Source organism: Salvia hispanica, unplaced genomic scaffold (genome assembly GCF_023119035.1).
Source record: "Salvia hispanica cultivar TCC Black 2014 unplaced genomic scaffold, UniMelb_Shisp_WGS_1.0 HiC_scaffold_757, whole genome shotgun sequence".
Classification (NCBI taxonomy): Eukaryota; Viridiplantae; Streptophyta; class Magnoliopsida; order Lamiales; family Lamiaceae; genus Salvia; species Salvia hispanica.
In genome coordinates this window covers 4618-22500 of record NW_025952529.1, presented here as the reverse complement: position 1 = coordinate 22500, position 17883 = coordinate 4618, and the positions used below count along the sequence as shown (strand labels likewise).

Sequence of the window (17883 nt, the reverse complement as noted above, 5' to 3'; positions counted from 1 at the left end):
CACATGTAGCATAGTCAGGCTTGGCGATACCCTCCATGAGACCAGGGATGGTGTTGAATTGCCTGCGGACTTCCTCAACCATCTTCAGAGCTGCGCTTCCCACACTCTTCATGGTCATGGCAGAGAACCAGTACGGAAGCATAGCTCCAACAAGTAATCCGATGAAGACTTTAGGGGTCAGAACATCAACAGAAGAAATTCCTGCACGGCTCACAAAGGCACCAAAAAGTGCCAATGACACAAGTGCAGCAGACCCGATGGCAAAACCCTGGGAACAAAATTAAGAAATTTAGTAACATGAGCGACATCCAGCAAGTGCACGTGTAGAGAGCATGATGATGCTGCAATGAAATTGGCAGCATATTCCCAACAATATTATTTCAATACCTTTCCAATAGCAGCAGTGGTGTTCCCAGCAGCATCAAGGGCATCAGTCCTCTCGCGAATCCTGTGGCTCATGCCAGCCATCTCAGCGATACCTCCCGCATTGTCACTGATGGGGCCATAAGCATCGATGGCTAACCCAGTAGCAATTGTGCTTAGCATTCCCAGAGCTGCTACAGCAATACCATACATAGCAGCAAATGTGAAACTAACAAAGATGCTAACTGCAATGGCAAAAATGGGAATAATGACTGATTTATATCCCAAGGCAAGACCAAATATAACATTGGTTGCAGCACCGGTTCTGCAGGAATCAGCAACATCTTGGACAGGGCTGCACATAAACATTAATTAAGTTTAAACACCCATCTTAGAAGAAATTAAAAATAAAACTCAAGAAATAGACATATTTGCACCTGTAGGCATTGCTGGTGTAATATTCAGTCACGAATCCAATGATAAGTCCAGCCCAAAGTCCAACACAAACGCAAAGGAATAGCTGCCTGTAATGTTACGTTGAGTTAGTTCGTACACAACTGAAGCCAGACAAATGCCAAGATTAAAATTAATGCACAACACAGAACAGAAAAGGTTGATGACCTAGAAAAATGAAATGTAACTGTGCACTAGAGAAGTAGAAATTCAATTGTACCATAGCAAAATAGAAGTATTCTTTACCAGTTTTTCACATCTTTCTGAACACCAAAATTGAAGATTGTGAAAGATGATGGCAAGCAAACCCAGGTGACAATTGCAATTCCCACGGTCATAAGAATAGTAGATATGATAAGTTGCTTCTTTAATGCTGGTTCAATCTCCTTGACAGCCTTTATCTCAAAAAAGTCAGTAGCAAAGAGAGTAGTAATTAAGCAGACCAGGATGCCCATGGAACTAATAAGCAACGGATAGCACATTCCAGTGAAGTCGTGTGCAATTCCAAAAGATGATATTGAAGCCACAACAAGAGCAGCACAGGATGCTTCAGCATATGAACCAAAAAGATCAGACCCCATTCCAGCAATATCTCCAACATTGTCACCCACATTATCAGCAATCACCTAAGGAAAAAAATGGACATCAGTATAAAATTCTTGTTAAAAATATTAGCTTCAGTGATGAATAAGGGGCTTACAGCAGGGTTCCTAGGATCATCTTCGGGAATATTCCTTTCAACCTTTCCAACAAGATCAGCACCAACATCAGCAGCCTTGGTGTAAATACCACCACCAACTCTTCCGAACAAAGCCATGGAGGATCCACCAAGACCATATCCAGTTATTGCCTCAAAAAGTCCTTCCCAATCATCACCGTAGTAGATCTTGAATAGATTGATGGTAATGTATAAAACCAATAGGCCATTTGCAGCAAGCAGAAAACCCATAACTGCACCAGATCTGAATGCAACAATGAAAGCTTTCCCAACACCTTTCCTAGCTTCCAATGTTGTCCTTGCATTCGCATAGGTTGCAATTTTCATCCCAAGGAAACCAGAAACGACAGAGGTGATGGCACCAAGCAAGAAGGAAACTGTACTGAAGATAGCAGTTGCAAGAGCAGGCTTGCAAAGCTTCTCCTGATCATAAGTACAAGGCCGGAAACTTGTGCTGAAACCCTCAACTGAACCCAGGAAAAGGAAGATAAGGATTGCAAAGACAACCATGAAAATTCCCACATATTGGTACTCCGTAAACAAGAAAGATGTAGCACCTGTAAAGCCAGAAATAACATCAGTCCCACCTAAAGGAAATTTATCACTTTTAACTGGAGCACAGGAACTTACCAAAGTCAATTAAACAATGTAGGTGGTGCGAGGAATTAAACAAAAATGTTTTCCTGCCATGAACTAAGCTATTTTCTCAGAGAAAAATGTGTTCGAGAAGATCTGAGGATCATAAGCACCAAACGTTCAATACAGGTACCACTATAAAGTATTCTTCTTTTACTAAATACTAAGGATGTGTCACTTGATTTTTTTATTGGTGTAAGACAATAGGAAGCCGACTCCCCTAGTTATTATCCCTTGAAGATGAGTGCAGCAATTATATAAAATAAGGACACTTTCTTTTTCTGTCCGTCCGATAAAAATATCTCATTTCCATTTATGGAAAGTTCTCCCAAACTCATTACCCATATCCATCAATTTATTTACAACTTATACCACGGGACCATCATTAAACACTAATAATAATAATGTGGATCCCCCTATCTTCTAACACTATTTTAACTATTTTTCTCCTCATCTCACTTACTTACCAATTAGGCATTAATTCTCATGGCATCCCTAATGTCATTTTTTTGGACGTAAGGAGTGTTATACTACCTTCCCAAGATCTTTGGTACCAGATGGGGATATAAAATTCACCGCAGAGGCAATCACGTAAGAAAATCAGATCCGTTTCAATTTCAATTATCAATGACATAGCATATAATATATTAGAGACAGATTCAACCACAGCGCAGAAACCATAAATCGGGGAGAGCATGAAACCCTAAGATTGACAATAAATCAAATTGAGAAAAGGTACCCGGAACAAAATAATAATAATAATAATAATAATAATAATAATAATAATAATAATAATAATAATAATAATAATAATAATAATAATAATAATAATAATAAATTAAATAATAGTAAAAGTAAAAGTAAAAGGATAAACCTCAAACCTCCATTAAACCATATAACCTCTGTCGGTGATCATAAATTAATGATCCAATTTTCAAGTTACAAGCCAAACACGAAACTTAATTTCATGGGTGAAATTTTAATTTTGTTATCAATTTGACCATAAAAAGTGTTCTTACAGATAATAATCTAATAGCCTAAACCATAAAAAGACAACTTCAACAACAGAACTCACTGATAAGCAAACATCTGATAAATCGACAACGCCATTCTACTAAGCAACTGCCTACACTCTTACGCATTCATCTAGCTAATAAAAATCCGGTTTCAATCAGAAAATTATTATCCAAAACAAGCTAAAAATAAATAAAATTCAACTATCCGCACAAGCATATCAGCACTCAGCAGCAAAAAAACAGAGCTCAAAATAAAGACGCGAGCAAGCAGAGAGACAACCACTTCACACACAAAAAGAAGAATATAAACAACCAAAACGCAGATCTAGGCGAATTCAACAGAGATCTGAAACAGCTCTAACCCTCAGAAATGGCGTTCTGGATCTCGGCACACCTGGCGACGACGCTGTGGTCATTAATGCCTTCCTCCTCCTCAATCAAGTAGTCACCGCATCCATTCTTCCGTTTCTGGCCACGGCGTCTGCGGAGCGGTCGGCCGAGACCTTGACGCGGGAGACGAAGAGCCACTGCACGAGAGAGAAGATGATTCCGATGAAGGCGCATACCGGCACAACAATCTCGGTGCCCAGATCTGAGAGCAATGCCATTGTGAGCGAAACCCTAGGTAGCTAGCTCGCCGGAATTAAACCGGAGAATTAAATAAATAAATAAAAAGAATTGAAAGAAAAAGAGCGGCGAACTGAACGAATTTGAGCAAGGCGGGTGAAGGATATTTATAAATCCAGTTGCTGTCAAGGAAATGCTACTCTACCACAAAGTGTATGTACTCCGTCGATTGAAATATTCTACAAGATTATCCAAAATAATACTCCTCGTCTCGATAATTGTGACTCTTATTGTGGTGGCGATTTTAAGAAGCGAAAAAAAATTAGTTAGAAAAGTTAGTGGAATGTGAGGCAAGCTTTTATATTAGTTTTATAATAAAATATGAAGCAGTGATTTAGTAGAATGTGGGCAACTTACCGTTTATTATAAAAATGAAGTGTCGACAATTATTGTGGGAATCCAGAATGGAAAAGAGTGACGATTATTGTAGAGCGGAGGAGTACAAGTATGTAATTAGAGAGGAATGATAGCTGAAACACACTTTTCACTGAAATATCTTTTAGATCTTATTTTTCTTAGTTTATTAGTTTTGAGTATTAAATTTAGTATCAAATTTTAAAAGTTTATTAAAGATTTGTGCAATTCACAGCCTTTGACTAGCCAGAATAGTCTTTTAAATTTAAATGGCTAGTGAATCTTCTTTATTATAAGAAATATCTAGCAAATGTATGAAGTCTATTGTAGTGATGAGATAAAGAGTATTACAGAGATCTTTTGATAACTTGAGTACCTCAAATTATAATCATTCTCCATTTAAACAATTCAAGTTTGATTTGATTTCTAAACCCTATGTTATACTATTGCAAAGTAAATTAAAATAAAAAAAATGGTGAAATAATTTTTAGAAAATAGGAGAAAATAAAAATTTTAGGATCCGACTACAATGATTTTATTTTAAATTTAATTGATGAAAATTTTTACCATAATAGTCGTTATTAGAATGTTTACTATAGGAAACCCCCTCTAGCTTCTATGACCCAAGCCCTTTGATTAGTTTTAATATAAAGTTTTTTCCCAATAATTTGAATCAAATTTTTTTCGCCCCAATGAAAAAAACCCCACTAAATTCCTTCTTCAATACGTTATCTAAGTGGTGATTTTTCCCCTTATCCACAAAAGTCATATATCTCTGTTATTATAGTTTATCTATCAATTTTAAATGTTATAACAAGAAGGGGATAAAAGCACGGGAAAAAAAAAAATAAAAAAGAGCTAAAGATGTTCAAATAAATTTAAATCAAACATGTATTCAATTAGCTTCGGTAATAACCCCCAAAACTTAAAGTGTTCGTATCAGCTTGGAATGAATCAAAAATATAATTCATCAAAAACCGAAATATAGACAAAGATGATATAGCGCCTAAGATGAATTGAGCGGTAGAAATTCTTTGTCTTGTTGATGAAAGTGTTCTTAATGACCTTCTTCTTACTCTTGGACGAAAATCTTACAATATAGAGGCTAAAGACTATCTTGAAAAACATGCCCTAGGTCTTTTATACCTAACACTAAAAAGGATGCATTACAAATTCAAGCAAGTTACTAGAAACTGTGTAAATTAGTGGCATCTTAGTTGATCAAAGCATCATAATACCAAAAAAGTAGAGATCGGGATATAATCATGTCATTTCTTGGCCAATATGAACAAAGTTGAGCAAATCTAATCTCTAAATTTGTGCAAACTAAGCATATCGTTAGGGTTGAAAATTTCTAATCGACACGTTAGGTACCCAAACCCCGATATAGGTTGGTTCGGTGGGTTTAACCTAGGTGCAATTATTGCTATTGTTGTTAGGTTTGGTATACTAAAAAACATGTTTCGAGTGTTTAAATGAATAGAATCTTTGTATATGAAAAACTCTACAATCCATTTTTAACTGATTCGAGATATTCGAGCAGTTTGACAATAGAATCAGTATATTATTACATTGTGTTTGCTTGTGCATTTATAAGATGTTCTATAAACATTTAAATGTATAAGAAAAACAAAGTCTAAGTCTTTGCTTAGTAGACCGGTTGTGGGCGTCGTCACTTTAAGTAACGGTCGGATATATGCGATGCTTTGCAAAAGAAAAAGAAGAATTTCACAACCTAGATAGCTTAGACTACCTATCGTGAAAGGTTGCAATGTCGTCCGCATATTTTAAGCCTTCGAAATAAGATGACACTGGTGTGACATAGCACGAACGGATCTAAAGAAGACGTGTCTTTGTGCTTTACTGAAAGACTAGGTCTTGATAAAATATTATTCTTAATCTACATATGTTAGCATTGAGCATACGGTATTGATTATGCACTATTTTGACTTATCAAATGGTGCGGGTTTTCAACCCAATAATCGATATATTGGGTAGTGGTGATTAATATCTAGCGGTCTAGGATTGCTATTATGTTGAATGCCGAGTGAGTCTCGTTTGATAATGTCCCCCAAGAGGAGCTTGAGCAGGGTTTTATTATTGGAAGCGGTCGGTTGGAGTTTTATTACTCTATGAATAATAAATAAGTGTTTTTACTAAGTCTATATTGGAATTAATAAGATGTTAATTAATTAAGCCCATGCGACATTAATTAATTAATGGGCATTTATATCTTAGCGCGGGAAATAAATAATAAACAAAGTGGAAACCGGGATTACTTGTTTTTTCGGATTTGGATGGGGAGGGTTCAATATTACTTGGTGTGTCTCGTAATATTCCAATATAAGCTTGTATTAAATTATGGGTTCAATTTAATTAGTAAAAGCTAATTTGGAGCCCATATCAAAAACCTTCATAGATCCTGTCTGGCCCAAAGGACTTAATATAAATAGGAGAATAAAGGAGACATAATTATTCATTAATTACAATGAAAATAACGTCCTCTCTCAAAAGAAGGGGACGATCTTTCTTGATTTTCTCCTCCGTGAAAATTTATCCTCTTTCGTGAGGAATTTTCGTCTTCTTTATTCGAGTCCTAGTATTTTGATGAGATCAGCTCACCACGATATGGAGATGGTTGGGAACCGGAGAGAAGATCTGTGGTTACAAGATCATCACGTGGAGAACGCAAGCAATCGCGATTCTTTGGAGAATCAAAATCGGTAACCCTAAACCGTAGAAATCATGTTTTAGGATTTATACTTTCTAAGCATGAATTATCTGCTTCTAAACATGCAATTATCCTTTTTAAAATGTGAATTGATTAATCCCTAATCAGTTGAAAAAGATCGTGTCGATTTATTTGTTTTGTACAGTCTTGTATGAAGGGGCACCATACCCATCAATTGTTCCGATTGACATCCCTTGCGCTATATTGAATGATAATTGGTTTTAAATGTTGCCATTATACATACTTTAATTCAATTCACCATTGGCAATTTCTTGTAAATTTTGATAAGTTAGGAGTTTAGGATTGAAAATTTTGAACACGACAAAAATCGATCAAACCGAGAGTTTATGGGTTTTGATAAATCAATATTGGATTTGGATCTTTATAGGATCAATCCAATAAGAACCAAGAATTTTGGGGTTTGGGTTCGGTGGGGTCGGGTTAGGCTCGAATTACCATTAAGAAATAAAAATATTTTTTTGATTATTTTTATTGTTTAAGTATACTTCAATTTTATTATCTATATTTAAATCATGAAAAAGTTTAAATCATGTTGTAACGGTTTTAATTGTGCGATATCAATGTATGTCATGTTTTTATCGTGTAAAAAAAAATTTTAAAATCGTTATCGGGTTGCCCGATAATTTTTTCCCCACCTTTTGACAACCCCAATAAATCGAATTGTCTCGCGTTTTTACTTCCCTTGGTATTCATTAAATGTCTCATATTTTTTTTTTTTGGGCCCCCTTTTCAAAAAAATATCTCATTTTATTTTTACCACCTTTTTAAAATATAAACCTTTAAATTTCCCCTAACACATTTTAATTTTCTTTACAATTTTTATAAAATTAATATATAAAAGTGGTGTTCATATTCCACCAACTTTTTACCCATTTTTTTTTACATAGTCAAATAATAATTTCAAAACCTTCAATTAAATATTAGACATTTAATGGGGGTCAGGAGTTGACTGGACTCTTGTATAATTTAAAAGAAATAGTCGACCGACCCTTTTAAATTGTACTTTTATAAAAAAATGTAGATGGCTAGTTGTCGAAAATCAAGGTGGTTAGCAGGTTAAAGTCAAACCAAATAAATGGAGCACCTGCACGGCTGCACCACACCAAATGATCAAAGAAAAAAATAGCAAACTAAAATAAAATAAAATAAATAAACAAACTAAAATAAAATAAAAAAATAAAAAAAGTTTTCACTATTTCATTGCAACAACTCCAAAATTTTCCCAAAATATAAAAAGACAAGTTTTGATAAAATTTTTAGAAATACACTTTGCCCTTTTTTGGGGAAAATGTTGATAGTAATAAAAATTTACTCGCACGCCAGAAAAAAGGGATGGCATGGGTTATTGTGAAAGCTTTTTATTTTGGGGGGCACTTGTGTGCAGATGTTGGGAAAGTGTGAAAGATTACATAGTACTACTACCATACAAGCTACGATTTTGAAAACTTGACTATTTGATTAAATTTAAAAAACTGAAAAAGGCACTAAGTTTTTCTATAAATCCCTATCACCATCAATTAGTTTTCCATGTCCTTTTCCTCTCTTCCCCAAAATTACATATTTCCTTCTCCCTTGCGTTTGTATCGATTTTGGCTATTTTTTTCAGTTGTTTTTTTGTTGTCTATATTATTTAATATTATTATATATTATTTGTTGTATCCATTTTTTTTCACTGGATAAACTCATTCTTCGAGTCTAAGATCGGACTCAAAAAAAATGGCATTAGTATTTTCTAATTTTCAAAGAAAACAGTGTGCATATACTTGGTTTTTCTACAGCATCTTCTCAGCCAGTTGAAGAATTTCAGTGAAAAAGCATTGGGGGTAAAGTTAAAAACATTTCAGACAACAAGGAGGAGAAGAAATTTATTCTTGATGTCGAAAAGTGAAAAGAATATAGTATTAAAAATCTTTTGCACAAAAGGGGTAGAAAGAAAAGATGCAGTTTCCGAAAATCAGCATAAATTCAACTTTGAATACAACTAAAAATGGGGAATAAAGTGAAGAGGTAAATAAGCTTATTTTCTTTAATAAATTCTTCGTCTTGGGCGAAATTTGTTGTTTGACTGATTTTTAAACCCAAATTCAAGCTCAACTAAATTGTATCCGACATTGCCATTTACAAATAATTGAAGATTACAACATGAAACTGGATTTAGAAATTGAACAAGTAACATATTGGCATTCCTTTTTGGAAAAATAGAATTGAAAAAACCCAATTATGCAAAATAATAATTCCGAACCGGGAACCTGAGTAAAAAAAAATTGTCGAAAGAATAGGTCGGAAACGGGCACGGATCCATATATATGACGGTGAGCCGGAGTGCCCGAGATCTTAGTCGGGACAGTGTGATGGGGGCGTTGACAGTGGTAGAAAACGTTTCTGGGTTGCATGCGGATGGGGCCGTTGACAGTGTGGCGTCGGGAGGCAGAGGATCGTCTTGGGAAGGTCGGCGAGACTGGAGATGGCCGAATTGAGAGTCCCCAAGCAAGACAGGTTGAACCCGGAGATGGAGTAAGATAGACGTGGGGGGGTGTGTTGACTAGGTTGGGAGGCGCCGATTGGTTTGGGAAAGATGAATTTTTTATGTGTTCTCCTTTAAAAGGTTAGTATTTTTAGGGTTATGAGTTGGGCTGTAACATAATACACTAAGTAATGATTCTTATATGGGTTTTAATTCATTAGGCTTGGGATAATAGGGTCGCGTTAAAATTAAATCAACATTCTAATCTAGAACCTAGAACTATCTCAATATTATGTATTAAAATTATCAATAAAAAAGAAAAATTTTTTCTCAATAGATTTGTGTTGATAAAATTTATATCTTTGTGTTGAGATTTAAATTTAAATATTATGTTGATAAAGTTATATCTATATGTTGGGGAAATTTAAACAATAATTTTTGGTTTAAAGGTTGGATTGGGAATTAGTTAGCATTTGATTATCAGGGATAATATACATAATTACTTTATCATGCACAAATTATGTAATTTTTTTGTTAAAACGTATTAGTGTTTTTTAACATTACATAAGATAAAATATTTTTTATAAACATAAACTAATAATTAGTAGTAGTTTTATTTTTTTTAAAAAAAAAAAAAAGTTTTAATTAAATCAAAAAATTTAATATTATAAAGTGTAGATTAATTATTCGATGTGATGGCAATTTACTATTCAATCCTATATGTTCTTGAATATATTAGCTCTCTTTGTAATTGTCGTAGAGATCAATGTTTTAATCCTCTATTATATTTATTAATTTAATAAATTATATTTGAAAGAATTCCAAAAATAAGCAATGTGTTAACATTCTCAAAGTATTGTGTTAACATTCTCAAAACATTGTGTTGATATTTTTTAAATTTTTATTGGCATTTTTAATGACAAATTTTTTAGTTTTTTTTTTTTTTTCTTTTTTTATTTAATTAATAAAAAGGGAATTTCATTTGGGAAATTGTAGGCCACAAGTTTTCTAAAATCATTTAAATTCTTTAAAATTTGTTGTAGTTAGCAATTAAATTATTTGGGGGGAATTGATGACTCCCCCTAATATATATTATATATATTATTAATTTTATATTATATATATGTTTTTTTTGGTTTTTTTGGTTTTTGGGTTGGGGTTTTGGGAAAAAAATTTAAGAAACCGAATGCTCACCCAAGATATTGTTTTTTTAAAGATCTACTTTAGTATTTTTATCTCAGTCTAATATGAAAAAAATGTCAATCGGGCCCCCCCGGGTGGGTTGTTGGGGTTTTTTTCCCCAAAAAGGTTGCAATTTTGTCCCCAACCCCTTGGGTTTGGGGCTAATCGAAACCAAAAAAATTCCCAACAGTTTTTTTTTTATTAAAACTTAAATTCATTTCCCCTTTCTTCACGTAATAAAGTAATTGTATTAAAAATCTTCCCTTTTTTTTGTAAACAATATAATTATTACTATAATGATAACACAATTATTGTACTCCTTCCATCCCATGCTACTGCACATTTTCTTTTTTAACCGTAAATTAAGAATTGAGTAATTAGTGTAATTTAATTTAATTTTAAAAAGTAATAAGGAAACACTCAATAAGGAACACCTATTTTTAAACGTTTCTTTTTTTAAAGGACAAATTAAAAAAAAAACTTTCATTTTTTAAAGAGACAAAAAGAATAAAAAATTAGTAGTATTTACTCCTACGCCCCATTGTAAGCGTAAATTTTTTTTTTTTTTTTTTTGGGTGGGGGTTTGGGGTTATTTTTTTACCTAATTATCGTTTTTTTTTTTAATGTAACTATCATTTTTCTCCACTATATCATATCTCATCATTATCCTTTTCTCAAATCCCAAAAAAATAAAAAACAAAAAGGGAATACAAAATGCTTTACTTAGAATGAAACTTGAGAATTATATATTTTTTTCTAAAATTATAGTAGTATATGATATTATTCTTTTTAATTTAAATTTCTAAAATTATTACTATTCTTTTAATGAAAATCACATGACCCCGTGCATATACAGTGTTCACTAATTAACATAAATTACTACTTAGGGTTTTAATTAGATGCCACATATTGTTGCCTCACTGCCCATCTTATTTCCGATATTTTTTTTTTAAACAGCATTTAACTTTTTTTAAGATAAAGTATATTGATAATTGTACTTGAAATTCATATGTTACTGAAAAAGTAAAAGTGAGATTGAAGAAATTTTTATAATAAAATTCAAATACTGAATAATCTAGTTTTTAATTTGAATGATAAATATATTTATCTATAGAATAGTCTTAATTATAGATTAATTATAGACATTACAAGTTTTAATATAAAAGTTACCATAAAATAAGTTAAAGTAGTAAAAACAATATCAGTGGAAAATGTAACTCACCAAATTTTACTATAAATAGATATAAACTTAACTATAGTAAATTGTCTAAAAAACAAAAATAAGCTACTTTTCATAGATAATGATAGTATATAAAATCACTCCCTCCATTTCAACTAATTTGAAGAAAAAGTTTAATCTAAACATATCATTTGATATAACTAGTTGATACGTCTAACAAATAATTATTTAATAAATAAAACTCAAAAAAAGAGCATGTTCCAACTATATATGATTGTACATTGAAATTAATGGATGTAAATTCAAAATTAAATTATTACTTTAATTATGGAAACTTTTTCAAAATGTTTGGACTTACATCATATGCATAATCCCAATTCTATATTTATATAATAAGATTAATACTATATGCGTAGAAAAAGTAGAATAATTAATTATATATCAACAAAATGTAAATTAATAGCCAAATTTTATGTATTCTACATAAATAATGAAGTGTGTTACAATTAACTAATGTCAATTTTAACTTTATTATAGCATGGAGAAATTTAAGAAATTTAAAATAAAAAATAAAATAGCAAAGACATATATAGTATAATTGTACGCATATATTACTTTCATTAGATTTAATATGCAGTTGAGAGTATTTAAGAAAGGCTCAAAATATTTTGGAAATTTTTTCATATTATAAAGTAATAAAATTGAATTTAGATTTACTTTCATTTAGGGTTTTGAAGTGCAATGTCAACATAGTGTATTAAAGATATCAACATAAGCATTGAATATGTCAATACAATTTAATATTGACATTGTACACATATTATGTTATCTATATTGATATAAAGTCATATTCAGAAAATATGAAAATTCATGTACTTTTTTTAAATTTTGACATCGAAACATATGCATGTAGGATTTCATTAGAATCCTTACTAAATTATCTTCAATATGATATATGTTTGTGTGAAAATATAATTTAAATTAAGATAGCTATAATTATATAAAGTTTTGAAATATTTTTAAAAGTTAGTTATAACCAACTTTTTGTTAATTAACATTGATATCCTAATTGATATTTTTTTAATACTGTATTGACACTTGTGGCAATATAATCTTATGCCTTGATTTAATGATCCAAAGCCTACTATTTAGTTGTAGTTAGCAATTTAAGAGTTAGTTATTAATATAACACACCCCTTAGTTTCAATGTATAATTATGCATAGCATGAATATAACATCTTTAGAGTTTCAATTTTCAAATAATTATTTGTTTGATATACCATCTCTCGTAGTACTTATTGTTTTTATAAAAAAAATAAAATAACTAAAAATAATAAGTACTACTTCCTCCGTATTGCTAGTAGAGACGTTTCTTTTTGGCATGTAATTTAAGAAAAAATGTTTTAAGTGAATTAAATAAAGAAGAATAAAGTATGAAATGAAAAAAATAGATAAATAAAAATAAAATAAAATAAAAAGAGAATAAAATAAGTGAAAATAAATATATTTTTTTATTTTTAATTCCAACAAATTCAATTTTAATAAAAACACACTTCATTAAAATAAAATAAATATTACAATTTAAAAGCCTAAAAAATAAAAAAAATACATAATTTAAAATCCTAAAAAATAAAAAAATACATAATTTAAAATCCTAAAAAAAAAAAAAATACATAATTAAAATACTCTAAATGAAACTATAAAACTACTCCGCGGCGAATCATCATCCCCCGAAGTCGCGTGCACCTATACCAGTTGAGCTCATATACTCAATTCCGGTCATATGGGAAATGGCTTGGCAGTATTTTGAAAGGTCCGCCATCATGGCATGGACATGGACATTAGGGTGTGCGAGCCCGTGCCGAAGCCCTCGGCTTGATCCGCCCTGCCCATCCCTCTCCTCTCGCTCTCCTCGCTCTAGCCCGCCTTCGCCTCCTTGGTCCCTTGCGGCCGACGTCGTGCACCGAAGAAGACCCCCGCATCATCGGTTGGTCACGTGTTGCCTTCGCGCCATCACTAGACGAGTAGTGGCCACGCGCCGTGCGCTCGTGCGTTTCGAGCCCGACTCGACACCGCTAGCCCACCTTTCAAGGTGGTGGACTTGCAACCAAACATCGACAAGCTTGAAATCTTTGCCAACGTCGTCTTTGAAGACCGAACGCCCTCCGAATGTTGGCTCCAGGCTCCGCTCGATAATTCCGCCTCTCTCCCCGTATATCGCGCAAATTTTGACATCTCGTCCATCGGTCCCAATGACGCGAGCATCTTCACGTTGCGAGGAACGGTATTCTTCGCCGTGCGTTGTAAACTCGGTGACTTTTAGCCAAAACACTTGTGGGTTTGTTGATTCCCGGCACGAGATCGTACGAGCGCGATCAAGCGTCGTCGAGCGCAACGTCTCGGCCTGCGTATGGATGACGGCGCCGTCTCCCACGCCTCTGCATCCGCTTCCTCCTCTTCCTCCTGATTGACGCCGAGCAGGCCGATCCTGCGAGAGCCGAGCCGGAGCCGAGCCTCCACCAGTGGACGGCAACGCTCGTTCGCGCCAAAAATTCTCCGAATTTGGGATAATCCCGGCGATTGCTCGTACCTCGCGGGAGGAGGGACGATAGTATGCATCCACATCAAAATGTGGTGTTTAGTACGCTACGGGTGGTTGAGCCTTGGGTGCCGCGACGAACCGGAGTACCCAAACGATGTACATGTGCCCATCGTCGAACGAGTTCAAGTCGAACCCGCCGAGCGCGCTTCTTGAGCCGCCGCCGGAGTTTCCATCGCGGACATTTTTTCAACAATTTGAGAGTAGTGTTTGTGTGTAAAATGGAAGAGGAATGAGAGTAGGTTTGTGTGTAAAGTGAATGGAGTATGGAGATATTTATAGAAGAATAAAGAAAAAAAAAATTAAAAATTCAACCGTTTTGTTCCCAACGTATTTGACCATTTTGAAATTTTTTATTTTTATTTTTATTTTTTAATTAAATTCGAATTTTTGATTTTTTTTAAAAAATTATTACGTCATATACGACGCCCACTCGCGGGCCGGCGAGTGGGCGTCACGCAATCTCGCGCGCGCCCGTGGCGCGCGATCATCTCGCCAGCTTGAGCCGGCCTTGCGGTCGCGTCGCGCGACGAGATGTTTCGTCTGCGTCGAGACGAGACCGAGCCACGCATCGAGTCAGCGTTGCGGATGCTCTAATTCACATGTTTCCAAAATTTGCCGCTTTTGCCCTTCAGGCTCGAGCCTTCAACTATCAGCATATTTAGAGTTAAAAATTTAATAAATCTTTTCGTATCATGTTACTATATAGGAGTAGTAAATTTTAAGAAACAAATTCTGCCTGTCATATTTGCTTTTACAGTTTGCAGCGGCTTTCCAATTATGGTGATGGCAACTGCATAATGCTCTAGAACAAATAAATTATGATTGTATTAGTCTATCTATTTCAATTAAATTGAATGACTCCTTTTTAACATAAAAATTCAAAAGTTGGGTTGAATGAGTTAAATAATCTATACAATATATATAAATAAAGAAGAGTTTTTAAAAAATTATATTAAATTATAAAATTGTTTTTTCTTTTGATTGAGTTGTAATAGTATTTTAATTTATTATTCATACGGTTACATAATGGTTAAATAAGTAGGTAATTATTTGAAGTTAGTGGGGAGTTATTTAATGTTAATAGGAAGTTAATGGGTGGTTAATCTACCCCTCAGCGGTACATGCTTACATTCATGCTATACATAGAGCCAGGGGTCCTCTTTCATTCATGCCAGTTATGCCCCTCATTCCACCATTATTCAAGTAATTGCAGGTTGATGAAATGCTTCCTGAATAAACAAAGACGCCGATGTCTACACTGTGAATTGTGGAATGGCATACGGACAAGCAACAATGCTTCTTTCTCTTCGAGCAGAAGGCTATTGCGACAAACTCATCCAGTAAGATATGACCTGTAAATATCACTCTGCTTTTTATTGAGATATTTATATTTCATATTATGATAGTAATGGAGCATTGTGTGTCAGAGAATTTTTTTTATTATTACTATTTTTATGGGTTAGTTCGTCTTATCTCTCCCCCTCTAGGCTATCATGGACTAACACAATATATAATGAAGTTCATTCATTTAATTGGTATATATACTTACCATCAGCAGCGACTAATGTACATTGTTCCTATCATTTAAGGAACCATAAATAAGCATCTACCAAAGAATATGCCGATTCAAAGGTAAATTTGGAGATTTGTCTTAACTCTCAATACAAATCACTTTTTGCTAGCCTCTCTATTTGTGGGGTGCCTTCCAATACCCAACAATACTTTAGGCATTTTATACTAAGTCAAGTTTAACAAACAAAAACATCAGATAGTGATGATTCCAAAAGCATTTCTTATGATAAGGTCCGTCAAATCATATGGAGTATTATCTTTCTCTCATAGCTATTTAATCTAATTTGTTTTTTTAATTATACTATTTATGCTTGTCTTATTTTAGTTTCTTATCTTTCTTTTTATTAATATATTATTCTTATTTTAATTGTCGTATTATAAACCATTAAAAAAATGTATGGGCAAAGATTTTATAAAATCTTCATTTATTTTTGCGGGATACTATTGAGAAGCTTCAAAAGTAACAATTCTCCCGAAAATATGAATCCACGACTTGTTGGTTTGAAAAAATAGATATTAATCATATCATAAGACATAGTTCGTTTAGTTGGAGATTTGAGGCTATTCAGTTTTACCTTTACTAACTCATAGAATTATTGCATCACCGATTTCTCAATATGCATGAAATTATAAACAATTCAAGATATTGACATATTGGATTACCTCTCTTGCTTTTCATTCTTGCTTTCAAGAATCACATTACTGTTTTATACTTGCTTTCAAGAGTAACATTATAAAGCGGAATTAATTTACGTTAGCCATATCACTCTTTTCCCCACGTTGTGTGTTTGTCTCCTAAATTTGAACTGACATGCATTTTGTAACAAGGTCATTCTTGAGAGTCCTAAGTTAGGAATCTAAGAACATGTTAAATGAGCTCAAGCACAACTCAATTGCGAACTCTGTGCATCAACAGAGATGCCAATTTCTTTGAGTGGGTTTGAATTTAGGCATGTTAGAATTTCATTGGCTATTGAAAAAACTTGAATTTCATAAAACAATTAAATTGAAGCATGGAATTTGAATTCCTGATAATAATGAAGCGTGGAATTTGTGAAAAATTAATAATGTAGTAAATATTTCGATCTTTTAATTTCATTCTCATTTTTAGCGTCTTTCCATATTTTTAATACTTTGATTAATAATAAAATATTAAATTCAATCCAAATAAACTTATTTTGTAAGATTGGCAAAAATAATTCTATAAAATAAATTATCTATTGAAGCATTGGATTGGTTTAGTTTCCACTTAATATATCACCTTATATTCAATATGAATAAAATAAAATGGATCGTCTGCACATGGGTTATACTAGTAATAAAATAAAGTAGGAGATAGAAAAATAAAAGAAATAAGATAAAGTAAAGTAGGTGAGGGAATAATGTAAACTAGAGAGTTTTAAGGGGAAACAAATTAACTTGCTTGAATAGACAACAAAAACAACTAAACGGGGTTCCATGTATGAAGACATGAACCTTAAAAATTTTGTATAAACATGGTGGGACAAGTCCACTTGGATCGACCCCCCTCTATCACAACTAACATGCCTTTTAGATAATCATGCATTTGGCCAAATATACTCTGAACATGTTACACATTTGAAAATATTGTCAAGCTATCATCCGGAAGGATTTTCTTAAAAGGCCCGATCTTAATAAATTTTCTTTCTTAAGGTTCATCAGACTAAGTTCTTTATGTACTTGAACTAAGTATTTTTTTTTTGGGAAGGTGACCACTTTTTATGGACATCGGCCCGATTGGGACAACCCTTACAATGTCACATCATGGTCTATTTGTACACTAGTCTAAGTAGGGGCTCTCCCCTTTTTTGGAACCCGAATTTGATTAATGACTTTTACTATCATCGCGATATAACCAAAAAAAATAACTAAAAAAACATTTATGGCAAGATAACATCATTGCATAAATAAATATCATCTCAAAAAATTTCATGTTTTTATCC

At 33.1% G+C, this 17883-nt stretch overlaps 1 protein-coding gene across 1 annotated transcript in view; it reads right to left on the bottom strand.

Moving 5' to 3' along the window:
• Window positions 1-3830, bottom strand: part of LOC125199978 (pyrophosphate-energized vacuolar membrane proton pump 1-like) — a 4648-nt gene extending 818 nt beyond the window's left edge. Inside the window, 7 exon segments of the mRNA XM_048097803.1 lie at window positions 1-268; window positions 388-718; window positions 801-887; window positions 1063-1442; window positions 1517-2091; window positions 3549-3647; window positions 3650-3830. The exon segment at window positions 1-268 is cut by the window's left edge and continues 143 nt beyond it. Of these exon segments, the coding sequence (XP_047953760.1) occupies window positions 1-268; window positions 388-718; window positions 801-887; window positions 1063-1442; window positions 1517-2091; window positions 3549-3647; window positions 3650-3794 (1885 nt within the window). The 5' untranslated portion in view covers window positions 3795-3830.
• Between the last annotated feature and the right edge of the window lie 14053 nt (window positions 3831-17883).